This window comes from Blennius ocellaris (assembly GCF_963422515.1).
Source record: "Blennius ocellaris genome assembly, chromosome: 12".
Taxonomy (NCBI): Eukaryota; Metazoa; Chordata; class Actinopteri; order Blenniiformes; family Blenniidae; genus Blennius; species Blennius ocellaris.
The window spans coordinates 10,806,844-10,831,249 of record NC_137661.1 but is presented as its reverse complement, the minus strand read 5'-3'; the positions used below and the strand labels follow the sequence as shown (position 1 = coordinate 10,831,249).

The 24,406-nt window shown below is 42.3% G+C and overlaps 1 protein-coding gene across 10 annotated transcripts; it reads left to right on the top strand.

The window, feature by feature from the left end:
* Nucleotides 1-1,723: 1,723 nt before the first annotated feature.
* Nucleotides 1,724-23,465, top strand: rfx2 (regulatory factor X, 2 (influences HLA class II expression)). Of its 10 annotated transcripts, none has more exons than XM_080506569.1 (18): nt 1,724-1,862; nt 10,724-10,832; nt 11,340-11,429; nt 12,539-12,618; nt 13,449-13,719; nt 14,889-14,963; nt 15,577-15,758; nt 15,965-16,084; nt 16,524-16,645; nt 16,813-16,931; nt 20,414-20,526; nt 20,696-20,847; nt 21,306-21,403; nt 21,717-21,866; nt 21,982-22,190; nt 22,288-22,441; nt 22,934-22,976; nt 23,277-23,465. In XM_080506569.1, the coding sequence occupies exons 2-18, from the start codon at nt 10,725-10,727 to the stop codon at nt 23,390-23,392; spliced, it is 2,202 nt and encodes a 733-aa protein (XP_080362695.1). In that variant the 5' UTR covers nt 1,724-1,862; nt 10,724; the 3' UTR covers nt 23,393-23,465. The 10 variants fall into 10 exon arrangements, with proteins under 10 accessions (XP_080362695.1, XP_080362697.1, XP_080362702.1 ...); XM_080506571.1 differs by having other exon boundaries at nt 1,747-1,862; nt 20,414-20,550; XM_080506573.1 differs by lacking the exon at nt 1,724-1,862 and adding an exon at nt 1,929-2,062 and having other exon boundaries at nt 20,414-20,550.
* Nucleotides 23,466-24,406: the final 941 nt, after the last annotated feature.

Genomic DNA, 24,406 nt, shown 5'->3' with positions numbered 1-24,406 from the left:
AACTATAGACATACATCAACAAAATAACATAGTCAGGAAGTTACATGATAAATGCATTCATGCGAATTAAACGCAAAAATATTGAATGAGCTATTTAGATACAGCAGCAACAAAGGTGTGGTAAGAGAAGCTATTGAGCATTAAAATAAAAGTAATGTTCAATTCAAATCAATTCAATTCAACTTTATTTATATGGCACCAGGTGCAACGCAGTCATTTTTTCTTTTCTTTTTTTTTAACAATAAAAAACACAACACCTCCAAATGAGCAAGCATAAGCAACTGTGGAAAGTAAAATCTCTCTCAGGAAGAATCCTTTGTAGAATCAGGCTCAGAGGTGGCGGCTTTCTGCTCAACCAGTTGGTGTGAGAGGATAGAGGAGAGAAAAGGATAAGACAGATTGGGGGAGGGCCTCAAACCCTGGTTCAGGTAGGAGCTCAGTACCCAGTTCGGGTAGGGTCGGGTAGGGATTCAAATCCTGCTTCAAGTAAGGATGCAGAAACTGGTTCGAGTCAGAGATTCTCCATTAAACAGGCGCTAGAGAGAGATTATTTTAGTATTTTCCATATAACAGGTCTCCTTCCAGTTTCTCTGCACTTTAGAACCTTTCTTTCTGTGTTTTTTAGAAACAGCAATCTCATCTATGTTTTCTGACGTAACGCACATACAAGATGCATGCATGCATGTTGTTGAGACTAGAAGTTGTTTCTTTTGTGTTTGCTGAGTCTTTGTCTCATCCAGAGTCCAGCCAGAAGGATGGGTGATAGCCAATGTGGACAGATCAGTTAAAATATAGGAGAATTTTCTATTTGAAGCTTTTAGGGAGATCACTTTAAACAATCTTAATACATTCTAATTCAGGGGTAGCACATGTTAAATGCAAGAAATGTTTACAGATTGCAGGAAGTCATCTTAATGCAAGTGTATTATGTTTAATTGCATGTTTTAGGTACACCTGTAGGCCTGTAGCAGAGGTATCAAACATAAGGCATGTGGCCCAAAACAAGCCCATAATATACTGCAATGTGGCCCACCAAACCACTTTCTACAAAAACATAGATTTCTTTTTTTTTTTTTAATGTCAACAACTTTTTCTGAGCTGACATATTTGTGTGCTGCCATTTTTTAAATTTAATTAAAATTGGCTTTATTATTTTATTTTATTTTATTTTATTATGCCGTTTTTGTCTGTGAGTAACTAGTCCTGCACCGTTGGGAGCATGGACACAACTTTGAACGATCGAGAAAAGGTTGCTCCGACTTTTGTTAACGATTCGGCGAACTGGATCAGAATAAATCGGCGAAAATAAGCAAAACTGTCCCATACAGAATGGGAGCGGCACCTCATGGCGGAGATGAGATAAGATCATAGATCAAATTCCATTGAGATGCTGAGATCCCATATTTCTCTGGAAATTTCTAGTTTGCTGTAGCACTGGTTTGGTTTTGCCAAAATATAGGCATTTTCATCACACATATACTTTGTGCCACAACAAAGAAAAACTTTGAAGAAAGAGCTGAAAGGCTTTTATGGCACTATTTATTGACTTTGAACTGACGTGTGGTAGAAATCCTGCTGCAAGAGCACCTCCTAGCGGTTCACTTTGAACATGCAGCCCAGCTGAACTGGGCGGACCGCTCGTGCCGTTGGCCCCTCCTTCATATAGTGAGGGCCGTGACGTCGCTGTTCAAGGGTAGCAACAGTTGCCTCGAGACCCCGTCGCGCTATAGTGACTGTAGCCGTGGAGACAGTTACTTACCAACGGGCGCAACACTCAGCAACAGCAGCAGCAGCAGCATCTGGAAGTCACGGAGCGAGAGGGAGAGAGGGGGAAGAGAGCAGAACTTTTCCTCAAGGCAAAGGTGACTATTCGTTCATGTAGAATTTAGAAAGCACGCTCGATCTGAAATCACAGGGAAAAACGCTCTTCAAGCAGGACGGAAGCTGTTGCTAGCAATGTCGATCTCCCCCAACACAACTTTCCCTTCCTTGGGGCTTCTTCTGCCCCAAGTTGTGCTTTTGTTACTCTTCATTTTCACTTACTGCCGATCAGCTTCTGCTGGTGAGAGATTTATTTTTTTTATTTTTAGCGCATCTATCGTCCGCTTCGGGAGCTCTTTCACTTCACACAGCGTCACTGCTCTTCCGAACTGATCCAACATCACTTCACACTTGTTGCTACGTTGTGGCGTCTGTGTGTGTGTGTGTGTGTGTGAGAGAGAGAGAGAGAGAGAGCGAGAGAGAGAGAGTGAGAGAGAGACGGTGGAGACATGAACGCACTTTCAGCTCAGTCCCAGCAGGATGGCTGCTAGTCTCGGCTCCAGCTAAAGGCTAACTCGGACCACGGCAGCTATGGGGGGCGAGTTCACGTGTGAGTTTTTTTTTTTTTTTCTCCCCGTGCGTTTGTCGTCATGTTATAGCTGCAGCTCGGTGGTTGTTTGCGGTGGACTGGTGTTCCCGTCGCGTCTTCCGCAGGCAGGTGGGCTGCGCGTGCAGCCAGAACTAGCCGTTAGCAACCGTGGTCCTGCTGGTCGAACTGCAGCTGATGTGCGCGTGCAGGCAGGCGAGAACCCATCACTTTGGTTTCAGGGACGGATCTCTCGTCGTTGTTGTTGTTGTTGTTGTTGTTCTTCTTCTTCTTCTTCTTCTTCTTCTTGCTCTTCTTCTTCTTCTTGCTCTTCTTCTTCTTCTTCTTCTTCTTGCTCTTCTTCTTCTTCCTCTTCTTCTTCTTGCTCTTCTTCTTCTTCTTCTTCTTCTTCTCTCGCACGGTGGTTGGCATTTCTGCGTTTCCCCTTTAAGCTGCAATCAAATTGATAAATCACGATAAATAACGCCACGAAGTGTCGAAGCTCGACAAAGTTTGATGACTAACAGGATGTGTCACATCGAGGTGGGGCTGTGAGGATCAGACTATACCACGTTCAAGCTCCCATTTCATTTAATTTGTCTACCCTTTTTTTTTTTTTTGTAGTTTCACAATTTACACCATCAGTCAACATAATCAAGAGCACAGCAGATTTGCATAAACTCAAGTTATATTCGGTAACTTCGGCTCGTTGTGGTTGTAGTTTGACCTCTGCAGAGTTGAAGACCTGCTCAGTACTGTGTTATTAAAGGGACCAAAAACATGTGATCTGTGGGAACTTTTATCATTGGTTTGAAGTGCATGTGCCTGGTTTTCTGGCACTTGGCATGCCATTTTTGGGGTGTCCCTCCCGAGTTACAGTATTATTAATGAACTATCTTCCAGCTGTCACGGACTGGGACGTTTGTACTGTTTACCACTGAAGAATCAGAGCTCATCTTTGTAGTAATATGCTTTTCTGATTGAACGTGGCTGATAATTTCAAGGGGGAAAACAGTTGATTTGCATAATGTTGAAGAATTGAACATGGATTAACTACCACTGGGAAAACAGTAGCAGAGAAATAAACCTCACTTTGATTGGCCAGACAGCTCTCTGCAGCTCCAAAGAGAATAAAGAGATGACTTCGCTAAAACTGTATGTAACCCCAGCCTGCCCCACCTCCCAATTTGAGCATGACACTGTTATGTTTACATGGCAACTTGATATACAAATACAGTCATGGAAAGAAATAAGTTGGATTGGGCCAGGGGCTAAACTGCTATTCTTTTAAAAGTCAGCGTTTTTAATCCGGGTATTTTCATCTCCAGTGTCACTCAGGAGTGCATCAAGCTCGAGGATACAGGTCTGAGGAAAAACGGGTTTTGATAAGGCAGTTAAAAGTGGAAAACAGCTGTTGGTTGGAGTGGCTTGTGGTTGTTTCAGTATCCTGTGAAGATCAACAGGAATTCTGAACAAGGATGCAAGTTTGAAAGTTGAAGTATTTTTGTTTTTCCATTATTGACACATGATTTCTGAAAACTTTTTGGCCAAACGGTCTTTCCATTAGACTTCTATTTAACTGTCTCTTTATTATTTTTGCATAACACTTTCCACTGTTACCCCTGTGGCATTTTGAGTGTTTAATAGACCCCTGTGTGTGTGTGTGTGTGTGTGTGTGTGTGTGTGTGTGTGTGTGTGTGTGTGTGTGTGTGTGTGTGTGTGTGTGTGTGTGTGTGTGTGTGTGTGTGTGTGTGTGTGTGTGTGTGTGTGTGTGTGTGTGTGTGTGTGTGTGTGTGTGTGTTGTACGGTCCAGCTATCAATAGGACAGCTGCAGTAAACTCTTGGGCAGAGTGACCGACACAGCTTTCAGTCTTGTGTGTGTGTGCGTGCGCACGCGCATGTGTGTGTGTGTGCTGTATTTAGCTTATCTTGATGAGGCCCACTGCTGCCCCAGGGAGAAGCTCCCAATCCAATAGCCAGTTACAGATATAGACATAGACCTGGTTATTGCCAACTGTTTTGCTGCTACTGTTCACAACATATTGTGTATTCATATATAGTAACATTTGCCTTGTTCTATAATAAATTAAGTTAATTTTTTTTTTATTTTTTACGCATACCAGTGCCTGACTTTTCACACAGCTTTAATGGGTAATCTCATAACTCCAGTCAGAAGCATGTCACAAAATCACAGAGCAAAACAGAATAACAGAGAGAATGCCTTGTGGGGCTTGTTAAGTGGAAATTAATAGTACCATTGGTACACATGAAATGTTTCGGTTTCATAATCTTCACAATTCATTTGCTTGTTAAGGGCTTTTTGTTTTTTTTTCCAAGTGATGTGCTCGAACTGGCTTATAAGAATGTGTTGAAAAGAAAATTGTTTAAGTGTTCTCGGGACTCTTGCATCAAGTCTTCCAGCAATAAAGATTTTGGAAATCATCGTAGGTTTCCGCTGCTAGGATACAAGGAAACAAACTTGTCATATCCTGAGAAATCCCGCCACTGGTTGGCCCCATGTCTGTTGGCAACAAGTTGAAACTCGTTGTAAGATGAAATGTTTTCCTGCGCTTCTCCACTGTCTGTGTGTGTGTGTGTGTCATCAGCGGCATTCTTAACATTCCACCTGTTTGTATCGTAGCTACACAACTGGTAATTAAATTTCCTGCAACAAACAGCAGACAAGGAGGTGACATTTGCATTACAATGACTGCCCCCCTCCCCACCCTCCCCACCCCCACCTCCACCTCCTTTTCAGGCAGGCATAGTTGCAAACCCCCATTACCCCTCTAACTTTTTCTTTCTTTTGTGAGGTTTTCAGTGCAATTGTTAAGTGATGTTTATTTTGCTAAAAATAATTCGGCATAATCCTGCTACAAAGTAATCAATAAAAGTTCAAGCTCTTTTTTTTTTCTGGCCGCAGTGAGAATTGGCATTTTTAGAAAACTGGTAGTTTTAAGTAAAACTGTTTTCAGAGGCAGATAAGATTTACTTTTGATGAATCAATGAGGATGCCAAGTGGAAACAAGTCCTTTGATTTTCTTAACCATTGTCAATGACACATTTTATACTAGATCTTTAGATGTTGGAATGAATGACATGCATGTTGCCTGATCTAAAATAATTCTTGTTCTGGAAGCATATCTACTCCACCACTGATTAGTTTTTCCATGAAGAAAAAGGATCACGTATTTGGTCAATCTTGAGTCATTTTTTATTTTTCTGGAAATTATGTTTAGTTTGGGTACACAATTTACTCTCCTAATTCAGGAAAAAAAAAAAGTAAAACCCACACTGTGTCTTCTTTGGGGGAAAAAACCCATTTCTGGTTTAATTAGTTCTGATAGGTCATTAGATGGCTATCCAACATTCACGTGTGGCCAAAGGTTTAGTTTAAATTTTCATGTCTACGGTGAAACATTTATATATACATCTGTATTTGTCTGTCATCAAATCCATCAATGTTCTGGTAGGTGAACAGCCTGGAAGCTCAACACTTATCTGATGGAGGTAGGAAGCCTCGAGCAGCTGAGGTCGTCTTTGCAGAACATGAAAATAAAATAAAATCCACAAATCCACAGGTTGGTAACAGCTGTTTAATAGAGCCGCTGAAGCCAGGATTTAATTACGAGGAGAGTGTTTTGTGCCACTATTGCTTTTTGTTATACGGCCACAGAATAGGATGCAGGTTCAAATGAAGCTGAAGCTAAAACCTAAATACGCAGTAATAATCAGTCTTAAAGAAATAGGTTTAAAATTGTGTTTTGAAGGTTTTTGGAGGAACAGCACCATGATCTCTGGTCAGGAAAATATTTTTCTTGTGTTTATCCAAACTTGTTATTATTTCCTTATATTTCTTCCTTCATGTTAAAGTCAGTCTGCCAGAAAACATCTTTAAAATGTATTCCCCAAAATGGTATCACTTCTGCACAGAGAATAAAGCAATGCACAAAACCAAAACCAATACCACTCATTTCCACTAATTTCCAACCCGCAGCTTCCCAAACCAATCACGCCAAAGTCGACGTGTTTACAAACAAACCAGAATTTGCATCCATCAAACTGTGTTTATGTTTCACTAACTGACATCATCTTGGAAAACCTGCCACATGGGGAGTTTTGGATAAGATGCCAACAAACTGGGGGATATTCCGCAATATTGAAACGCTGGAATACATGTTTTTTATGAGTGTAGTGACAACGTTTCTTCAGAAAGGAATTGGTATTAAGAGATGTACATCAACGGCTGAATCTAAGTCCTGAATGTTTTTATTTTTCCCATTTGGATTCTGGTAGAGTGACTTTAATATTAAAGGTCTATACAGTCTTAGCAGGAGTAAGTGCTATCTGAGTCCTCTGCAAGCAAAACAATTACAGTATTATGTAATAATATAAACTGCAAAACTTTTATTATGTAATAATATAAACTGTCCTTAAGCAGGCAGGTAACTTGAGTGGAATTGGAGGGGGGGGTGTCTGGAAAAGGTAGAGTGTTGGGGGAGGAAGTTCCTATTCTAACGCATTGGCGAACACACAATCACCATGGCAACAGTTTGATCTTTCTCTCAGTGGCTGTCAGGCCTGCAGTGCACATGGTGACAGAGTGGACAGGTTGCGCTGATGGGCAGAGGTGGGGAGGGGAGGGGTGAGCTTCTATCACAGACAGCGGTCAGTGCCTCTTTCTTTCCACCCCACCCCACAAAAACTCCGCCATCTGCAGACCCCAAGAGCTGCTTTGATTGGATTAGCCATGAATTAATGAGACAGGCTTGAAGAACAGGCTCTGTTGTGGAAATCTCTTATCATATCTTAATTTGCTCTTTGTGTCAGTGCATGTAGTGTGTGATCTTCGAGGTTCTCACAATGAAATAAAAGGAAAGTGCCATTATTTTCCCTAAATGACAACAAATTATTGGTCTATTCGAAATAATATATGTAACACATTCAAAAACCTGTTGCTGTCCATAGTAGATGTATTAAGAGTAGATGGGAATATAATCACACTCGGATGCAATTGTCTCTCATAGTTAAGAGCAACTTGTGTTATGTTGTTTTTTTGTTTTTTTTAAATTTAATTTGTCCTTTCACTGTGTTTTTTTTTGGAGGGGGGGGCCATTGCTCTCGTCCAGCTGTTCACTCTTACTTCTACTCATGAAACTTGGAGAGACTCTGCTTGGTTTTGAAAACGCTGAATTCCGGTGCCATGAGTGTAAAAGAAAAAGACTGTTGTCTTTCTGATGACTTAAACATTCCCTGCTCTCTTGACCACCAAGTAGACACAAACTTCTCACAGCCAGCGTACGCTCTTTGCATTTTTCTATGACTGCAGCCCAGGACTAAATCTGCCTCTATGTTCCCTGGTGTCTGAAATTAATAGCTTACATAGTATTTATTGTTGTAAGTTTCTACTTAGCGTGAGACAGCGGGATCAGGTGGGGGATGGCATTGTTTGGTTTGGGAAGTATTCTGTCGGTTGCATAGCAACAAGCTCCTGGAAACGGGAGTGGACGGTGTTGCCACTAGCAACCGTTGTTGCTCTGCAAACAATGTGGGCCAGTGCAAACATGAGCCAAGACTGTGGGCTCCCGCTTTTAATTGAACATCTGTATATGTTTTTCTGTGATTGAGCTCTGTTTAAGTTTGATCTGTCAGTGACAGATGCCTCAATTTTTTTTCTGCCCTGGAAGCATTATAGGCTGACGTATTGCCAACAATTTATGAGGCTTTTTTTGGGGTTCTTAAAGATGTGGCGTTTGTTGTTTTTGTCCAGCTTTACAAACTCTGGTATTTCTTGAAAGGAGGTACTGTTGCTTTAATGCTGTTAAGCGCTCATCTGGGATTTGCTTGTATAAAACCATGCTCGCAGACCTGAAATGAAAAGGCACGAGTGAGTGTGTGTGTGTGTGTGTGTGTGTGAGAGAAGTCGTCTTTAGGTTGGAAGCATTAACGTTTGGCCATAAACGGCAGCCCATCCCCGGTAGTGGTTTTTGCTGCTGTGTGCTCTGCCTCCTGCTGTGTTCTACCTTTGTGCCTTTGAGAGTTGCCGGTGGGGAATTTGTGTGTCTTTTAACCTTCCATGAACACTAAACAGACAGACTTCTTCTAAGCCACTTTTTCTTTCTCCCCTCCAACTCATGATTTGACACACTTGCCAAACCACCATGTCGATTGAAGCTTGTGCTTTAAAGGATGAAAACATGGAGGTCAGTGCTCTGTTTTTGATCCCTCGGCATCGTATAGTGCCACCCACTTCCCAATGTCGTAAAGAAGCCCCTTGCTTTTTTGTCGCTTCCTGTGGCGATAATAACAAGTCTGAAGAAAAATGATGGGATTCTTACAAGTTTATTTATACCTCAACTCACACTCCATATACAAATACCAGGGTTTCGGAAGAGACTAACTCTGCAGTAGGTTTTCAATGGTTCACTTCTTGTTGACTTCACTCCGATAATTGACTTTTAATGCGTAACAACAAGGCAAGCAAAAGGTGTGAAAAATGATTTAGTGGAATATAAAAGCCCCTACATGAAAGTGTTAATTGTGCGGTGTGCTGGCAAATCTGTCAGACTCAAACCTATGCTTCATGATGGCGCTTACTTCCATGACTGTGTTTGAAGGTTAATGCAACAGTAATTTCAACATAGGGCTCCTCCAGTCAATCTATTAGTCATGTTGGCAGAGCGTCTCCGTGTCGGCAGATCGTCTCTGCCTGTGGCTCAGTCAAATCTGCAGGTTTTTTCCATCTTGAAAGAAGATTCATTTCGTAGTCATTCCTAAACATTGTAAACAGGTGGTTAATGGACTGCGATGGTTGGTTTTGTCAGCTCACAGTATACAGTGATCCGTTGTTTTTTTGTTTGTTTTTGTGGCTGGGTGGTGTTTGGGGAAAAATAACTTGCACCATTCACACACAGCATGAAATGGTGAAGACACAACATCCCTATAACATGCCAACTGTGTGAAAGGGGTATTTCATGGGCAGTTTTTAACTGTTCATACGATCAAAAGAAGCTCTTATTTATAATCACAATTAAGGATTCCACTCCCATTTGGCTTCCTTCCCATCTTCAGTTTCTCAGTGATGAATTGTAAGGGATTGAATGTTGCATCTCGTGCCTGTGTTTTTTTTCTGGAAATAGTTTAATGACTTTTGAATGACTATTCATTCTTTGGCCTTAATTCTGAAAATATTCAAAGAGATATGTGACATCAATTTAAGCACAGTGATTTTTGGTTGGATCATTTCCTGCACTCCCTCTGCCAGGGTGTTCAGTTATATACATTTTCTTTTTTAGCTGTATCCTTTGAAAAGTTTAGAAAAGGGTTGAGAAGGCCAATATTTCTGGGCGTCTGTTTCTTCCAAGTAACTGCACTGATTGCTCCAGCCCAGGTGCTGTTTGTCAGGTTTTTCCGACGAAATTAAAATAAGGTGATTGTGCATTATGACTAATCCTCGCATGTCTGGAGCAGGTTGCATCTTGTGGCTGTCTGTTGCAACGCTATTGACACCACTCTCACGTTTAGCGAGTGACTTTTCCGGCCGCTCCACGATTTGTCCCTTAACCTAAAGACTACTCATCAATTTAACCCACCCCCAACTGTGCCATATCTCTCCCTCCCGCATTGTAATCCTCCTCCCCCTCTTCTCTTTGTGGCCACACTCAAAAGTTCCTGTGCGAGAGCTTTATAAAAGGGGGGAAATAGAGGAGTGAACATGGAGGGGCGGGTGAGTGAGTTGGGGGGTGGTCGTCATGGATTCCTCACCATAGCAACCAACAAACGTTTACAAAGCATTGAGGAATTTCCTCATATCAGCTGGATTATTGGAGCCCTTAGAGATCAACTCTCTTTCGAAACAAACGCTGGATATCATCAGGACCCTGGCTGGGGCTGGAACCCCACTGCCATTTTCATCTTTTTCGCCTTCATTTTTCTGAGAGTAGGGAAGTTGTTGGTTTCTTTTTTTTTTTAATGTGCTTACTCCCCCTTGCAGTTCCATTCTTCTCTTGTCTCTGCCTTGCTGCTGCTGCTCTTTCCCTTTCTGTCCTTTTTTTTTTTATAAAAGAGAGCCTTTGTGGCACTCCATTTTTAGATCCCCTTTACTATGCTGTGCACATTGTCACCCAATGGAAAACAGAGTGTGTTTGGACCTCAGGAAGCTGGTCACTCCAGTCGGTAACTTTAACTTCTTTACTGCAACTTTTCTACCCAGTTCTGTTCTGTCAGCGGAACTCCATGAGAGCTCCAAGGTGTGGGGGTTGAAAAGCATTTATCTAGCATAGCCATTCGAGTGACTAAAGTTTGAAAACCCACACTGTCTTTAAAATTGCAGGTGTAAGTCTGTCTTTATCCTTTCGCTTTCTTCCTACCTCCTAGCATGCAGAACTCCGAGGGAGGGTCAGACACTACAACCAGCGTGGCGGCGCTGCGGACGTCATCATCAGCTCAGGCTCCTGTGGTACAGCCTGTCCCAGCCTCCCAGCAGGTAGGGCCGTGCATTTACCCAGCGACTCTTGCAATCACAAGGCTCACTCTTCAGTGGTTTACATGTGCCATCCTGTGTAAATCCATACGTGTGGACCACTCTATGGACTTCTCACGTCACTGTGTAAAATAACAACTGAAAATGTGTTTTCAAAATGGGCTTCCAGTTTGTGACTCATCAAAAGGTTCTATCTTTAATTCGGACTTTTTTCTCGACATCACTTTTCTCAAAATGTTGCCATTGCGGTTTTCTTTCGTTTACCAGACCAATACATTGATTTGAGCAGAGTTTTATTGTATCTCTATTTTGACAAACGTTGTAAATAAAATTATGATTTCAATCATGTTTCACAATCAGCGTTGAAAATTCATGACACCATCATGACACTATCGCCTTAAGTTTGATCAAAATGTATGACATGTTTGGCTGACTGCCTATGATAGTGTGTTCAGGTACAATTGTACGTACATACCTATGTAATTTAAGTTATGTCTTGTATCCACACAGAGGGTGTTGGTTCAAGCCACAGGCTCAGCTCAGAAGGGAGGACAAGTACAGCAGCTTTCAGTACCCAGGGTCCAACAGGTCCCTCAGCAGGTACACAGTACTGTACATACTGGTACAGCACTCTGAAACATGTGTTCACCCACAACTCCACACTGTTTTTTTATAAAAGTAAAGCCATTTCGTCAACTGTAGACAATTACTGCTACGCGGAAAGGACTCCATTTATTTGAGCTCATTTACAAAGAGGTGAATGTTGGCGACTTGCATGTAGCACGGCCTGCTGCTTCAGCCCTGAGGTTTCTTTGATTTGGTCTTCCACTGATCAGAGTAAACAAGTCAAATGATTTTCAAGCCAGGCTTGTGTTAATCCCTGGTTAATGACCCCAAACATGGATGCTAACTCCTTCCAGATCGGAAACATTTTTTCCCTGCTTGTTCTGCTCCTCTTGCATGCGCTAAACTTTATTCTTCTGGCTGAGCCTGGCCCACTGCATGTATACATGAATACCATGGGTATAATAACTCCGTACATCCCTCGGTGTCCAATAAGTCAATGTCAGTCCAAGAGGCTTGATATCCAAAGAATCATTTTCAAGAGTGAATGATGGGGGGATGAATATTTTCTTGGCCTTCTTCTGCAATGAGGTGTGCGAAAAGAAGTAGGCTTTGGGTACTGGTGTATAACGTCGCCTTGCCGTAAAGCTCAGTGGTGTTCCTTTAGGCTCCAACCAAATATGGTACTTGCACAGATTGTGTGTGGTGTTGGGGCCGACCCAGACGTCTCCTTGTTTGTGTTTGATGCCACATGATACAGTGTTTATTGTGAACTACTTTTAGGATTAAAAAAAAAAAAGAAAGTTGTTTCAGTAATCACCAGTTGTACCAAAAATTACTTTTCTTCAGACTGTCAGTGTTGGATTGATCTGTTAATGTTAATACATATACAATACACAATACTGTTTAATCTGCTGCTTTCCACACAATGTTGTGAATAACCTGAGGGCTGTATGAGTCTTTTTGAATGTTTATGTCACTGAAATGCATATTGGCACATACGTGTGTGACACTGCCTGCAAATTTAAAAGAATTATGTTTATCTATGCAGTCTTTTATAAAATGAATTTTGAAGCAGGACTTTCAGAACATGACATATTTAAGCCCTGTGACCACTAAGCAACGGCTTTATTGTCCCAATGTAGGTGCAGCAGGTACAACATGTCTACCCATCCCAGGTCCAGTATGTAGAAGGTGGAGATGCTGTTTACCCCAATGGAACCATGTAAGCGGTGTTGCGTCATCACATTACAGCACGTCAAATTTGACGTTATTCAAAGTGTTTATCGCCACTGGAGTTTTCCACTCTTAGCAAAAGACATGAAAGGGCATATCTTGCCTTCTCAACTAAGCAGGCGCAGTGCCGCCGCACACAGTATTTGGCTTCTCTTCAAATGCAGACTCATCTTGAATTATGCATGAATTGGTGGTGGTTGAAAAGCATAATGACAAATAAGACTTTCCAGATCACTTTCTCATCATTTCAGCTGTGTGAGATGAAACTGCTTTTTATAAAGCTTTTACATCAAAATAGAGTTTAAGCTTAGTTGAGCCAAAGAGATATTTTTTATTCCCACACTGTATTAGTCATGACAGCGCCATTAACAAGTATTTTGACAACATCAATTCTGTTGTCGTCGATGTCAACATGATTGTTTACTGTAATAACAGGGCTGTAATACTGTGCTTATGCACCAGATTATAAACTTAATCCACAAAAATACCACTTACCATGTAGTTGGATGAATATGTGACGATATGTTGACACTCTTTGATATCATAATAAGAGACTTGATATTTATGAATTGAATAATTTATTTTTCTTCCATTAATTGCTGCACAACAATGATTGTCATTATTCATTAAACAAACATTTTCAGTGATTTCAAGCAGCTGATCTCAAGTGTCATTCTCCACCTGTCAACCAAGTTCAGAAGCTGAAATTAGACTTCAACCTTGAAAGAACTAACAATGTCATCAGTATCCTGATGGCTTTATATTTTTCATTGTACTTTTTTTTAGAATTGTATGTTAATTGCATTGTTTTCTCCCCAGCCGAACAGCCTACTCCTACAACCCTGAGGCTCAGTTATATGGGCAGAGCAGTGGAGGGACTTATTTTGACTCTCAGGCTGGTGGAGCTCATGTCACTACGGTAGTTTCCTCTGCCAGTGGCGGCGTGCCCCCGCATGGCATGGTTGGCATCACCATGGACGTGGGCAGCAGCCACATCATCTCCAGTGGCAGCACCTACCTGATCCATGGCGGAAGTATGGAGGGCAGCCGCAACCACATATCCCACTCATCACGCTCTTCTTCAGCTATGGTGAGCAACTGTTCCTGAGGTATTCTGCCGCACATTTTTTTAGACCTGACAGGATTAACAGGCAAGCAAAATAAAAATAAAAAAACCCAAACCCATAAAGAGGTTTGTACAGAATGACTATAAATGCCTGTTCTTGAACATTACTGAATGTACTTGTAGTTTTTTTTTTTGTCCCAAGTGGGGAGTTTTTTTTAAACATTTTATAGAAACCATCATCACTAACTGAACTTAAATCCTGACTGATTTACACGGCTCCCAGGGAGCTGCAACCTGAGTTGGGGTCTCGTCACTCTGTAGTAACACCCACAGAATAGAGTGGTGCAGGGCAGTCAGCCTGTAGAATCAGGGCACTGGCTTAAATGATTCAGTTCTGCCTTGTTTCAGAGGGTTTCACAGGCACTTGAGCACCCTACGAAACAAAGCAACCCCTGGGGCTCATTACCATTTGGCCAAGAGCCCTCGGGAGCCTTCTTAAGACTTGGAACGCTGCCTGCTTCTTTTTGCTTTTCTTCTGTCTCCAGTTTGGCTGCAATACCACATATCTTTTCTTTTTCTGACTTGATTTGCTTCTACAGCTCAACAGAATGTCCCTGGGTGTTTGTTTTTTTTTTCATTCCCTTTGAATGCCAGTTAGACTCCATAATGCTTTTGTTGCTCAATGATAAGAAAATTTGAAAGTGTATTTACAACCGTGACGCTAACGTACCTGTTACTCTACCTGCTTTTTTTTCTTTTTTTTTGAAATTTTAAGGTTTATTTTCAGCTAAATAGACTGGTGGGGTGGTTGTTGACCTATTGTCCCTAATCTGGAGGTGACCTGTGCCCCTGTTTGTGGTTCCTATTTGCATACATTAGAGTGTCTGACAGTGAGCCTTCACTGAGCAGCTTAACCCTATGAGTTCCTTGATTTGCATGCTTTTGTCAGCCAATAATGGTTTTGGCTGCAACACTGACTGGTTTTAATGGAAATGCACAAATCTGGCTGCTCGCTAACAGTCTTATTTCCTTCATCTTTTATTTTTTATTTTTTTGTGTTTGTCATATACCCCTGCTTATATCTGTCCTCTTCTTTTTTTTTCTATCTATCTCACTATTTTGCCTCCTGCCCCTTCTGTATCCACTCTTTTTTTTCTTTTTTCTTTTTTTTTGCATGCTTCTTCTTTCTTTAGCTTGAAATGGCGATTGAAAACCTCCAAAAGTCTGAAGGAATTGCAAGTCACAAAAGCAGCCTGCTCAACAGCCATGTAAGTCAACCAGGAAATGTTTTTGAAGAGAGTGAGCGAAAACAAAGGGGGAAAAAGGAAAGCTGTGACTGTGTGTGTAGGCAGCGTGTTCTGCTGTGTTCGACTCGGTCGGACACATTACCTACTGCAAGCTTACTTACTTTGTCCCACTGACACGCGCATTTGTCTTAAGTTTGTACGCGTGTGCGTTGGAACTCGGCAAATACAACCCATCACATCACATGACATCTGAAAACATTTACAAGAGTTTTATGAAGTATTTTCATGCTCAGATTGCATATTGGTATCAACCTGTTGTAGCTGTGGTTATTATCGACTTTCTCCCACAATATTGTGTTGGACATTGGTCGTATAGTAGAAATGAGAGCTTCAGATGTTCAGCCCATATGCTTTAGTAACAAAGACTGAAACATAGCCACAGCTGGGGAGCAACAGTTCTGACGTGTAACTTCTTAAAATAGGCGATTTGTGATTTCCGTGTGCAGTGAGTAATTTATGATCAATGTGACAATATTATGTATTCTATTGCTGGCCAGGTGACCACACAGCAAAGTCTGTCCACTGTGGGTTTGCTGACTGCATCTTCTTTTCTTCTTCTTTTGTGTGTATTCAGCTGCAGTGGCTGTTGGACAACTATGAGACAGCGGAAGGAGTGAGCCTGCCTCGCTGCTCCCTGTATAACCATTACTTACGGCACTGTCAGGAACAGAAACTGGATCCGGTCAACGCGGCGTCCTTTGGCAAGCTCATCCGCTCGGTCTTCATGGGCCTGAGGACTCGCCGACTGGGCACCAGGTAGGAAGAAGCAGGGGTCGTTGCGGATGCTGCTCACGCTGCTCACGCTGATAACAGTAATCGCGTAACCATTATAGATGTGACAAGTATGATGATGCTTATATGCACTGGAGACTAGGTGATGGAAGAGGATAATGATAGTGATTACACTGATGGCAAAGCTTCTCCTCACTGGTTTCTGGCTTTTCTCTCGCTGTATCCACCAGAGGAAACTCTAAATATCATTACTATGGCATCCGGGTGAAGCCAGACTCGCCACTCAACCGGCTGCAGGAGGACACCCAGTACATGGCCATGAGACAGCAGCCTGTCCACCAGAAACAGAGGTCAGCACATTTCATCCTGCCTGTCCTGTCTTATCTTTCTTGGTATTCACTTCTCTTCAATTTGTTTACATTTGTCACAAATTGTAATAGCATTTTATGAATTTAGTTTCATTATGTTACTCGTTGTTTTATCATTGACTGCTTCATGCATTTTCATGTGTAAACCAGATTTTGCTATATGTTATGACAATGTGAAAGCAATCGCTACTCTTTGATCACCACCAAATTGTTTCTCTTAATTGTTTTCTTGTCAAAGCTTTTCTGAACACTGTTGCTCTCTAGCCTTTCAACAGGCTCATTTAAAGGCCTTTTTGCAAATGTATAGATTCCTTTATGTTAATTTCTGACAAATTTAGCGTAAGCACTTCACTAATCCCCTCTTTCCCAGAATTAAAAATCCCAGCTGATGTGCCTGGCCTACTGTTTTATGACTTCACAGGTTCAAGCCATTGCAGAAGGTGGATAACATGTCTGACAACCTGTGCGGGAGCTCTCAGCACTGTAGCAGCACTCCAGAGCAGTCTGTGGCTGCTCAAAGTCAACACCACCAGCAGTACATAGGTAAGCTCTTGTCATGTCGCAGCGCACGTTTTTTTTTTAATGCAATTTCTGGCCTTAGCATAAACCAGTGTGAACCAGTACAATGAAAGATCAGATGATATTATTTCTGCTCACCAAGTCTCTTTAGCGGTTTGAAATAAGCACCACTCTGTTGTTTCTCTCCGCAGATATGGCTCACACTTTGCCTCCATTTCCCACTCCTGACTTGGGCACCCAGCCTCTGCCTGAGCGCATCAACATGAATGATATCAAGAAGTTGCAGACGCTCTATAGAGACCACTGTGAGGTGGGTTATATCATTGGAGAACGGGCGTTTTCTGAGCCCGTCGTTCTTGTAGTTCCTCATAATCCAAGCTGCCACCGAGCTGAGCTCACCTCTGGCTAGAACACAATGAACACACCACTAAAGGTTTAAAGCCATGCATACAGCTTATGCAAATATCAGAGCAATATTTACTACATGTCAAAGAAGAATCTATTCTTGATTGCTCCAAAAAATACCTGAAGTTCAATGGCCTTGTTTCCAACACTTCAAAACATATACTATGCACAGGCCCAAAAAACCCGACAACTTCCAACTTCCTTCCTTCCTTCTTCTTCTTTTTTTTTTTTTGCTAAAGGAAATGTATTTCGGTAACAATAAAAATTATGGCTAAGCTTTAATTCTTGCTATACAAAACTTTATATTTGTGTTTGTCTTCAAAACCATGCTTAGTAAACAACTTTTAATTTACAGAATAAAAGTCAAAACCTAAGTAGTTAAAATTAGATTATGTTTGACAAAATCTTGCAGGATCAGACTTTTTTTAGAATGTCAAAAAAAAAATCCACAAATAGGGCTGAATGGCAGATTTATTTTGGAATGTTGTCTTTTTGTTGATTATTATTGAACAGATTGATGTAATGTTGTTAGGGGACTTATTTGATTTTTCTATTAGTTGAACCCTACCCATTAGATTACATCAACCTACAGGTGTCCTGTTCCTAAACCGGACAAAATCAAAGTTTAGTCAGAACCGTATCAGGCTGATGCTGGAAGAAAACGCTGTAGAGTAATGTAATTTGTTGGTAGGACAATAAATTGGAGTACACAGAACAACATTAAACACTGGCAATGAGGGGGCCCTCCGAATTATAGCGAACATTAAAAACATGGGGCTTTACATGCAGGAGAGCCACTGTGATTAAAGCAGCAAAGCTCTGGCTTTATCATATTATCCCTGCCCTCCCTCTGTCCAGCCTCACCACACTCCCTTTGTTCCAGCCGTCTTTTCATCTCAGTGCGGCTTTCAAGACATGCCAATTAACCTTTGAGCGCACTGGGTGGACATCTTGGTGTCTTTGTGGTGGCCTCCCCTTGGGCCTTTGTGTTGCCTTGTCTGTGGATGGGCACATGGGCTCCTGTCTTTGTCTGCCTGTGCATTTCTGTCAACTCTCTCAGCTCTTATTGCCTCTATGTGTTTAATGTTTATGCATCTCAGGTCTCCCCCATTTTATGTGAGCCAGCAAAGATGTGTTCAATCAGCCAAGATGTTTTATTGTGAGCATTTAAAGTGACGAGACGAAAACAGGTAACACATTGGAAGGATTTCAGAGTTTGACTTCACCTTTAATGCTGTTAAAGGTTCCTTTTTGAGTGGGCTGTAATTAAAAGTGTATCTACTGCTGGGCAGGTATTAATGTCATTATAACGGAAAGGAAGTTTAAGAAAGGAGATCATTTGAGGAGAAATAAAAACCAGCGAGACCAAAGTATTGACCATAGAAGCCAGGGCCACACCTGTGCGTGCGTGCTTGATTTGAAGTTTAATTTTGAAGTAAAAAATTTTATGTTAACTTGCAAAAGCACATCCTGCCTGTTAATGAAATGAATGATACATATTCATCTTTTTCAAAGTTTTTACTTATGCTTGTTAATTTCTTTACTATAATTTCATGTATAGCAGTAAAATGCATCCGTTCATTGGCCAAGAGCACTCCACATGTACCTTTACATGTTTCGTCAGCACCAAAAACATTGGCTGCAGATTTTGGCACAGAATGTCGGCGGCATGCAGCGCACATGTTGCACCATTGAATTCTGATTGTCAGTCACATCTGGAACGCACCCCTTCTATGTTGAGGTGTGAGCTGTAGAAATCCCAAAGCCCTATGATATTCTCTTTTCGTGAAGCCTTCAACATGACCATGTGGTTTGGTACTTTGAGTCACAAATGTGTTACAGACAGTAGTTAAGATTGCCTCAAAGGGCAGCTTCGTCATGTGAATGATGAATATCTAAGAAGGAAAGATGACTTCATCATTAGTAACCTCCCTCATCATCTTTGACTAATGTGAAATGTTGCACAGGTAGATGATACAGATTCACAATTCACGTTTTTTGTCTTAAATCCTATGAAGATAAGTAATGAAAGGATGCTCTAATAGATGTTTTTATTTTTAGCTTCTTCCACTCTTTGCTGAAGCGTACTGTTGTGTCATGATAAACCATGTTTATATCATATAAAGGCTTCACTGTGCCTAATTGTAATTGTGGTTTACCACATTCCACAAATGGCTTTTGCTTTTGTAACGGCCAAATAGTCGAGCTTTGACTGGGCCAATGAATTGCTATCCTTGCCCAAAACAATTAAGTTTTTAGTAAAATATTTAGGTTATTAACGCTCTCTGTAAACCACCGTATTTGCCTGTGCTTGCACGAAACAAAAGGGGTTAAGATTTGGAAGCGCCGCTGCAGGCTGTCTCTGTGACTTTGCATGTCAACACTTCTTCTTTTAAAGAGGCATGCTGTTTTTCCTGCGCGGCAGAAGAAGCAGAGTGGAGGCAAAATGCTCTTGTTGAGCGGGAACGGGGAATTCTCCTTTTTGTTTTGGAGTTCTGTTATTGACCTGTTGCTGGGGGCAACTGTAAACATGGTTGCCATGGCGACAGCTGGAGAGGAAGCAAAAACATATCATGTGATTGAAGCCGACACTGCTGTGTGTAACAAGATCCAGTGGTAAGCGCATGTCCTGCCAGAGAGGGAAAGGGGAGAATCTGTGGACACGGTGTGAATCGTCTGCAGCAGACTCTCCATGTGGGGATGTACAATATGCTTGTGGAAAGAAAGGAAAAAGAAAAATGCAGAGATTGACTTTTGTCTTTAGGTGGATGTTTGCTCTGCACCGATAAACAAACTCACCCAAAACATTTGCAATGCTTGAGTTTAGAATCCACTTCTGCACAGACGACATGAAGGTTTATCTAACGGTCATTAGGAGCAAGCTATCGTTTTGTATCAGCGGCTTGTCTCGGCTTCCTTTGTGCTGGTGGACTGTTCGTTTGCGTGCAGCGAACTCTGCTTTCAAAGAGGCTCATACATTTGAACAGGAAGGAGGAAGTCACATGGTTCAGATCACTAAAAGTAGGCAGATGCTTGCACAATCCATGAAACAGATCTGTTATACTCCTAAAAGCAGTGGGGGGGGGGGAGAGAAAAAGTCTTCAAAACAGTGAAATCAACAAATAAACAGCAACCTGCAGCTGAAGCCTCAATGTGGCCGTTTAAGATTCTCCTGATGATTAATGTGCAGGGAGCTGTGTTTAAGCTGGCTCATTGTATAACCAGGAGGGCCCAGAGCGAGCGAGAGGCTGCCTGCCTGCAGAAACTTTGTTGTGTGTCTGGTTGCCATGGCTCAGCTCTGGATGTTTGCCCCCCCCCCCCCCCCCCCCCCTCCTCCCCCTCCTCTTCCCTTCCTCTCTTCCTCCCGCTCTGGCTTCTCTCCTGCAGGCAACTCTGGATGTGGTGATGAACCTCCAGTTCCACTATATTGAGAAACTCTGGCAGACGTTTTGGTATTCAACACCGCCCTCTAGTGACGGAAGTACAGCCATCCCCAACAGGTCAGAGCGCTCAGACAAGAGCAGGCAAGCGTTCACTCAATCTGTCGTGTCACGTTTGAAGATTAAGTGTGTTAAGTGATGAACTAAACACTTTTCATTTGACGTTTCCAGGGATGATTTATTCATACTGTGGCGGCGACTGCGTGAACGTGTGTGTTTCTGTTTGCAGTGACGATGATCTGGAAGGTTTGATTCCCAGAGAGAAGCTGTTGGCTCTCTGTAAATATGAACCCCTCAGACTGTGGATGAGGAGCTGTGACCACATCCTGTACCAGGCCCTGGTGGAGATCCTCATTCCTGATGTGCTGCGTCCTGTTCCCAGTCAGTACTGAGCTTCTTCTTTTTTTTTTTTTAATTAGGATTATTGAGTTTGTCAGTGTAAGAAAATGTTAGGAATTTGTGGCAAACTTTACTAAACGTTGTTCATATTTCTATTAAAATGTCAAAAGTTTAAATAAGAAATTCTCAGAAAATACCGTTTTTACCAACAGTCACCAAAGATATTCACTTTTTCAGGACAGGACTACATTGTTAGTGGAATAGTTTTAATTATGTTTAAATAGATTATTTAACATATATTTGTTTTTTGGAACGTGTGTAAGGTGACAAATCTACTTTTCCTTTGGAAATATACTACTTTCCAAGACTGGAGTTGGAGCCACAGGCTTCCCTTATTGCATACATTTATCATGTTATCTTCTGGAGGGTATTAAGCATGACCCTGCAGAGTAAAGACCTTGGGACGTTACTTCGTCATGCAAGCTGTTCTGTTTCTTCAGGCACGCTCACTCAGGCCATCCGGAACTTTGCCAAGAGTCTGGAGGGCTGGCTGACAAACGCCATGACCAGCTTTCCTCAAGAGATCATCCACACAAAGGTAACAGGAGAACCGTACGACTGTCCACGGGCGATTCGTATGGTTGTCATGGTGATACGACTGTTGGCAATAAAGTATGGGATTGAGTGTGTCTGCGCCAGTGCCTCTGTATGTGTGATTTCAGGGTTATCTCCGGTTATCATCCAAAAATATGCATGTAACTTTTAATTTCCCTTAAATATATATACGCCTTTGTGTGTGAGATGATGTGTCTCCTTGTGAGTTAAGCCCGTGTGGGACTGAGTATGGTAAATGGATGATTTGTAATACTTATGTTGAAATAAAATGTATTTTTTAACCATCACACATGAAGGTGGCAGTGGTCAGTGCCTTTGCCCAGACTTTGCGCCGTTACACCAGTCTGAACCACCTGGCCCAGGCAGCACGCGCCGTCCTCCAGAACACCTCGCAGATCAACCAGATGCTCTCCGACCTCAACAGGGTGGACTTTGCCAATGTCCAGGTAAAGTCTGCCGGCAGCCTGCTTGAATAACACAGCCCCGGTTTCAAAGACGCGTCTGCCCCGTCGGTGTTTCTTGCCGAGTGTAACCGGGCGTGTGTGCGCTTCGTCTTAACAGGAGCAGGCTTCCTGGGTGTGTCAGTGCGACGAGAGCGTGGTTCAGCGTCTGGAGCAGGACTTTAAGGTCACCCTGCAGCAGCAGAGCTCTCTGGACCAGTGGGCCACCTGGCTGGATAACGTGGTCTCTCAGGTGCTAAAGCCCCACCAGGGGAACCCCAGCTTCCCCAAAGCGGCACGCCAGTTCCTGCTTAAATGGTCTTTCTACAGGTAAATGGGGAAAAACACGCCCCTTAAAAGCACTCTGCCGCTGAAATGGTTTTGAGACGATGGCTTCATGACACGTGTGTGTGTCTCTGTCCCGCAGTTCGATGGTGATCAGAGACCTGACCCTGCGCAGCGCCGCTAGCTTTGGCTCCTTCCACCTGATTCGCCTCCTTTATGATGAGTACATGTTCTACCTGGTGGAACACCGGGTGGCCCAGGCCACCGGGGAAACTCCTATTGCTGTCATGGGAGAGGTGAGAGATGATTCCTCTCTGATGAAGAGAAACGCTGTCGCTTAGTATTGCAGATCTACAAGACTGAATGTGACAAGACTGAATGTGTTGGGACCAGAATAAACTTCGGACCTTCTCTTATGTGACGAAGCCTTCACAGATCTCAAAAGCTGCTTTTACATTTTATTAAACAAGTATTTGTAATAAATTCACAGAAACCTAAAGAACAGGTCTGAGCTCTTTTAAAATAAGGTTGAAGACCTTTTTGATTGTATAACATATTTTAATTCAACTGTTAAGTCTACGATTCACTGTACCATTTAATGCAAATACTTTAGCTGGAAATGTATTCAGCTTTAATTTTTCAATCATACTTTGTGTTTCTAACCTTTCTTTGATTTAATTATCATCTTAATGTCTTATTTTTTGCCAGTCACATTTGTTGATGTAAAACACTTTTAATGGCTGTTTGGCTAAAATGTTCTTGACAAATGAATTTGTTTCGCCTTACAGTTTAGTGACCTGAGTTCAATGATGCCATCACTTATGGAAAAGGGTAAGTCTTTAATGACTCTGTTTTTTGACATGATCTGCTCATCAGTGCTTTACAGGTCATCAAAATGTTGACTTTCTGGTCTATTTATTCACTAGTCATCAACAAATACTGTCTCCGTTTTGCTTACCGAATTTAATCTGGCCCTAAAATAACCAATGTACATGTGTTACCCTCATAAATCCTGTAAAATCAAAGATATAAAACGATGCCAATTTGATCAGTTTCAGCATCTTTTCTTCAGGCTGTAAACTGTCTTCAGTATATTCAATAAGTACTGAGAGCCTGTCTATGTGTGTCCAGATGCCTCTTTCTCTGATGAGATGAGTGACCTGGGCAGCGATGGCGACACTTCCAGAGAGCCGACTGAACCTGCGGTGAAGAGAGAGAGGATTGAAATGAGCCACCCCCTGCAGTAGACGAGAGCTCGGCGTGAATCCAGGCCAGACTCGGAGGTGTCTGGAGCTGCAGCGGCCCCCCGGGGGGGGGGGGGGGGGGGGGGGGGGGGGGGGGGGGGCTCCAGGGGCTACTTGGGATGGAACCGCTGCGGACCCCATTGTCGTTCTGCAGTTCATGTGTGCAATGTACATAGAGATGAGTGTAGCTTCATCAGTCCGCCCCTCATTAGTATTCATAAGGGTGCTGGACTTCCTCCAAGTTCAAATATCAGAATTTTTTATTTTATTTTTCTCTTTTCGTTTCTCACAAGGATGTAACACCAGTCTGATCGTCTTTCTGTTTCTGTTGCAACTGTGAATGACTTTGTGCAGTACCTTTTTTTTTTTTTTTTTAATTGGACTTGTAACCTTCGAGTGGTGGCGTGTGTGTGCTCTTCTTGTAAATCATCTTGGTTTTCTGTCAGAATTTAATTAGCTGTGCCATAGTATCTTTTGAGTGCCTTAGATTGCTAACTTTGAAACCACCACTACAGATGTCTATCTGTCCCTCAGCTGTGCCTCTACCGCAGGATGAATGTACCGTCTCCAAACCTCAGAAATTCAATGCACCTTTAACGCTGATTCGTGTGTAGGTGTGTTTCCCTTGTTGCCTCGGCTGCAGCTCGTTATCGACACACACAAAAAAATTTAATACAACCGACGGACCCAAAGGACTTTCCCCTCAATGGTTTCCACCAGCGTAGCTCTAGTTTCTGCTCTGCGCGTCAGACATTAGGACCTCATGAAGTAGTCAGGAAAGCAGGTAATTGTATTACCACAGCCATGTAAGATGTGGGTTTGTTTACCTCAATAGATTTCTATGCTGTGCTTCGTTTGACTCAGACGACATGAGGGCGAGTATGAAAAGACGAAATGTAGCCGCCGTCCTGTTTTGTGTCCCGCCTTTATTTCTTTGTGTGTACATAGTTCTACCCCCCATGCCCCTCCAGTGGTTGAATCCTGCGCTGACTCTCCTGTCCAGAGTGATCAGAATGT

Coding starts and splice junctions, on each gene's coding strand:
- rfx2 (XM_080506568.1), top strand. CDS start 10,452: ATGCTGTGCACATTGTCACCCAATGGAAAACAGAGTGTGTTTGGACCT. Junction 16,932..20,413: donor TCTATAGAGACCACTGTGAG/GTGGGTTATATC, acceptor TCTCTCCTGCAG/GCAACTCTGGATGTGGTGAT. Junction 20,848..21,305: donor TGTGCTGCGTCCTGTTCCCA/GTCAGTACTGAG, acceptor CTGTTTCTTCAG/GCACGCTCACTCAGGCCATC.